At 39.6% G+C, this 4,789-nt stretch overlaps 1 protein-coding gene across 1 annotated transcript; it reads left to right on the top strand.

Annotated features, from left to right (window-relative positions):
- Positions 1-455: 455 nt before the first annotated feature.
- Positions 456-3,126, top strand: LOC117461015 (zinc finger protein 501-like). The gene has a single exon (XM_071206026.1). The coding sequence runs from the start codon at positions 684-686 to the stop codon at positions 1,662-1,664; it is 981 nt and encodes a 326-aa protein (XP_071062127.1). The 5' UTR covers positions 456-683; the 3' UTR covers positions 1,665-3,126.
- Positions 3,127-4,789: the final 1,663 nt, after the last annotated feature.

Genomic DNA, 4,789 nt, shown 5'->3' with positions numbered 1-4,789 from the left:
GACGGGGAACATTTTACTGCACCATCATTACCGTTACATGAGAAGGTGCCATCAAATGTTCTGTTAATACTTGCATACTTTTACTTAAATAAGGTTTGAATGCAGGATTTTAATTTGTAACAGAGTTACATTATATACTGTAGGAGTAGTGTATCTGTGAATGATCCCAAATACAATTCATTGTTTACATTGCGGCTAGTGCTACGCCAGAAGAAAAAACCCTTTTACATTTTGAACTGGAAGTGGAAAGGGGCTGGGCTACATGAGGTGACTTGAGCCAACAAATAAACACAATAGGTGGGACTAAGAAAGATAATGTGAAAATATAAAAACAAAGGCATTAATTAGGGCTGCAAAATGTCTCCCATTGTAATGGTGATGAGGTTTTTAAATGCTAACACTTAACAGTTTGTTCTGACTGTTTCCTGTTTCCTGCAGACGTCCAGCAGCTGGTGGTGGTTAAAGAAGAGCTTCTCCCTGACCAGCAGGAGTGCAGCACCAGTCTGGACCAGGAGGACCCAGAGCCCCCCCCACACATTAAGCAGGAACAGGAGGGAGAGCAGCTTCAGGAGCTGGAGGAGGCTGATATCACCAAGTCCACTTTCACTCCTGACCCTGTGAAGAGTGAAGATGATGAAGAGAAACCTCAGTCCTCTCAGCCTCATCAAAGACAAACTAAACACATGGAAACAGAAGCTGATGGAGATGACTGTCGAGGACCAGAACCAGCCAGGAACTCAGATCCAGAGAGCAGTTTGCAACCAAAGGCTGAGGACCACACTGAAGACTCTTCTGAACCTGACACTGAAGACTCTTCTGAACCTGACACTGGAGACTCTTCTGAACCTGACACTGAAGACTCTTCTGAACCTGACACTGAAGACAGTGCTGATTGGAAAGAGACCAGAGAACCTGCATCAGGCTCAAACTCACTGAAAAATAGACATGAATCTGTCATTGATCCACAACGTAGTGCTGAAAAGAAACCATTCAGCTGCTCAGTCTGTAAGAAAGTTCTTTCACAGAATGGAAATTTAAAGATACACATGAGAATCCACACAGGAGAGAAACCATTCACCTGCTCAGTCTGTAAGAAAGCTTTTTCACATAGTGGAAGTTTAAAGGACCACATGAGAGTCCACACAGGAGAGAAACCATTCACCTGTACAGTCTGTAAGAAAGCTTTTCCACAGAGTGGATATTTAAAGATACACATGAGCGTCCACACAGGAGATAAACCATTCAGCTGCTCAGTCTGTAAGAAAGCTTTTTCATGTAGTGTAAATGTAAAGAGGCACATGAGAATCCACACAGGAGAGAAACCACACAGCTGCTCAGTCTGTAAGAAAGCTTTTTCACAGAGTGAACGTTTGAAGATACACATGAGAGTCCACACAGGAGAGAAACCATTCACCTGTACAGTCTGTAAGAAAGCTTTTCGATGTAGTGGAAGTTTAAAGAAACACATGAGAGTCCACACAGGAGAGAAACCATTCACCTGTTCAGTCTGTAAGAAAGCTTTTTCACAAAGTGGACATTTTAAGGCACACATGCTAATCCACACAGGAGAGAAACCATTCACCTGCTCAGTCTGTAAGAAATCTTTTTCACGGAGTGGAGATTTAAAGAGACACATGAGAGTCCACACAGGAGAGGGAAAATAGATCTGCAAAGTTTGTGACAAAAGATTTAAATGGCGTAATCGTTTAAGGCGAGACACGGCTGGCAAAAACATCATTTTTCAAATACTGGTCAATTTTGAGATTTTGTGCTATTTTGATTCTATAACATGTTTTCTTTCAGGCTTTTGGAAGGAAAACATACAAAATACACATTTAAAGGTTTATTTTACTATAGTTTGTCTATTTGCATTCTAACGTAACATTAAGTACCGCGACCGCTGTGTGCACCATGTCATCAGAGATATCGTTGGAAAGCTGTGACTCTCCTGCACAATCGCATTGGATCCAAATATGGTCATTTCCTTTGTATCAGCAACCAATCGTGAGAGCACAAAGGGGTCTTAAACCAAGAAACAAAATCTCATTGGCCATCTCAATTTCTGCCAATCTGCGTGATTTGTTCAGATGCGTCACGTGGTGTGCTAAAACACTTCCTGGTTAGCTTTCCGCTAGAAATTGAAATCTCAAAATGGCAAAAGAACGGCGAAAAAACGTTCGCAGTGAAGACGACAACAATTGTCACTTGCACGAAGCAAGGTTATACAAAAAACAAATGACCCCGAACATGAAATACCTTCATGGAGTGCGTCGATGCGCAAGCTGTCATCCAATGAACAGGAGGGTTTAGCTAGCGCCTCACTGCAATCTTTAAAGGTCGTTTTCTCAAAATGAGTTTCTTCTCCTACTCCGAGTTCAAAATGTCAATTTCAGTAGCACGTACATACACCAAACCTTCCAGTTATATTCCTATCAATATTATGAAGTCTTTTACAGAAGGGTTTATTCATATATCATTCATAGCCTGCATTATACAACATTGTATACCTAAAAACATGGCGAAAAATTGATATTTTAGGGCTGTTGACTTGATTTATGGAGTGATAAAAAGAGATATCCAAAATCCCTTCTGTAAAAGCCTTAGATACTAATATGACTACAACATGAAACAAGAATTTTGAACCTGGCTTTATCCAAAGTTCAGATTTCGATTCCTGAAATGTGTTAAAATATGTGCATATTTAATGAAATAATGGATAATTTGCATATTTAAACATGCTATTTCAGAAAACTTGTAATACAAGAAACAATTGCCTTATTGTAAGTAATGAACTGGAGAAATTTCTAGCTGATAACTGTAAGTTAAACAAATTACCCTATTCACCTGGGGTGTCTCGCCTTAAAAAGACCAAGTGTGTTGGTTAGGGAATACATTTGTATCCTAATGCCGTTACATGTAATACGTTACTCCCTAAGCCTGTTTTCACCCACCTGCAACCGATTCGCTAATAATCACAAATGTTCATTTCTTCGACCCCTTGACTCCACTATTTCTTGTTTAATAATCATTACATCTCCTCAGGACCAAGTTCCCGTGTCCTGCCTTTCACCTGCTGATCACCCACTGCTCATTTAAGGTGGACTCACCTTTACAAGGGACCAGCTAGTCTTAGTGTCTTAATGCAAACGTTTTGTAAAGTGATGCTAGACCAACAACTGCTGTTGGGTTGTGTGCTCTCTGCAGGACGGTGTCTGTACTCAAAGATTGTTGATGAAATGAGAGCTTCACTCTGTTTTTGTTGTCTAAACAAGGCCAACAGAGCGATACGTCTTCTTTCCAGAAGATGGCATACATGTTACATCATGCAGTTCAACTGTCATCCACATATTAATGATTCAAAACAGCAATGTGTGAGATAAGGCTAGTAATTGACTATTTCAACAGAAGGTGAAGAGGTTACAGTCTTGAGGCCATGTCCAATATGTTTGTGTTTTGTTTGATTAAATCGACTGAAATGAGCATTCAATGACTCAATTATTCTGAATGACTGTCATTACATCATGGGTTTGCATTGCAATATTAGAACGCATAAAACCCAACTTTATTTCTCCCAAGTTGTGGGTGTTCATTGTTTAGAAGTCCGCTGTGTTTCATCCAAGCTTCCACTGCGTGCTCCGATAATGCTGAAAGTATCTGTTGTATGCTTTACCTGCTCCAGTAACACAAGTGTAATTGACTGGACAGAGATAAGACATAGTGGATGGATCCAGAGGAGAACCAGAAGATAGTCCGCATAGAGCTCTGGCTCTGGCTCAGGCTCTGAAAATGATCAGGGATAGAGCTAGAAAAACACTCCCAAAACCTGAATAGAGCTAGAAGATGGCAAAGCCAAGAAAGACCCAGACAGGAAGGAGCCAAAAGAGTTTGTATTTTTTTTTTTTTTAATATTCAAGCTCTTCTCTTAAGATATTAGAACATCTTATCAGAATTCTCTGACTTCTCAACGTTGGTACTTAAAACAGTTAAAGTAATTATCGTAGGTGACTTTAATATTCATGCCTTACTGTTGCATTTAACTCTATATTAGATTCTGTTGGTTTCTGTCAGAGTGTAAATAAACGAACCCACTGCTATAATCACACTCTCGACCTTGTTCTGACTTATGGTATTGAAATTGAGCAACTATTAGTTGAACCGCATAATCCTGCTTTATCCGACCATTTCTTAGTAACTTTTGAAGTACTGTTACTAGACTACAAAGCATTAGTCTTGCAGCAGAAACCTATCTGTTAGTGCTATAGCCACATTTAAGGAAGAGATTCCACCAATACTTAACTCGATAGCATGTCTGCATGTAGGGGAGGAAACTTATACAAAATGTACACCACCCCAAATTGATCATGTTGTTGATAGTGCTACAGATGCGCTGGGAATACAATTAGACTCTGTTGCTCCTTTGAAAAAGAAGAAAATAAAACAACATAGATTAGCTCCATGGCATAATGCCGAAACCCGCAAAATAAAGCAAAAGTCGAGACAACTTGAAAGGATATGGCGTTCCACTAAACTTGAAGAATCTCGTTTAATTTGGCATATTACTCTCAATGAATATAAGAAAGCACTGCGTAAAGCGACTACTCTTCATTAATAGATGAGAATAAAAATAATGCAAGATTTCTTTTCAGCACTGTAGCCAGGCTGACAGAGAGCCACAGCTCGATTGAGCCTTCTATTCCCATAGCACTCAGTAGCAATGATTTTATGTGCTTTTTTAACGATAAAATGGTTACTCTTAGAAACAAAATTAATGACCTCTTGCCTTTGACCA

The sequence above is a fragment of the Pseudochaenichthys georgianus genome, chromosome 16, assembly GCF_902827115.2.
Source record: "Pseudochaenichthys georgianus chromosome 16, fPseGeo1.2, whole genome shotgun sequence".
NCBI lineage: Eukaryota > Metazoa > Chordata > Actinopteri > Perciformes > Channichthyidae > Pseudochaenichthys > Pseudochaenichthys georgianus.
This window is presented reverse-complemented; position numbering and strand designations above follow the sequence as displayed.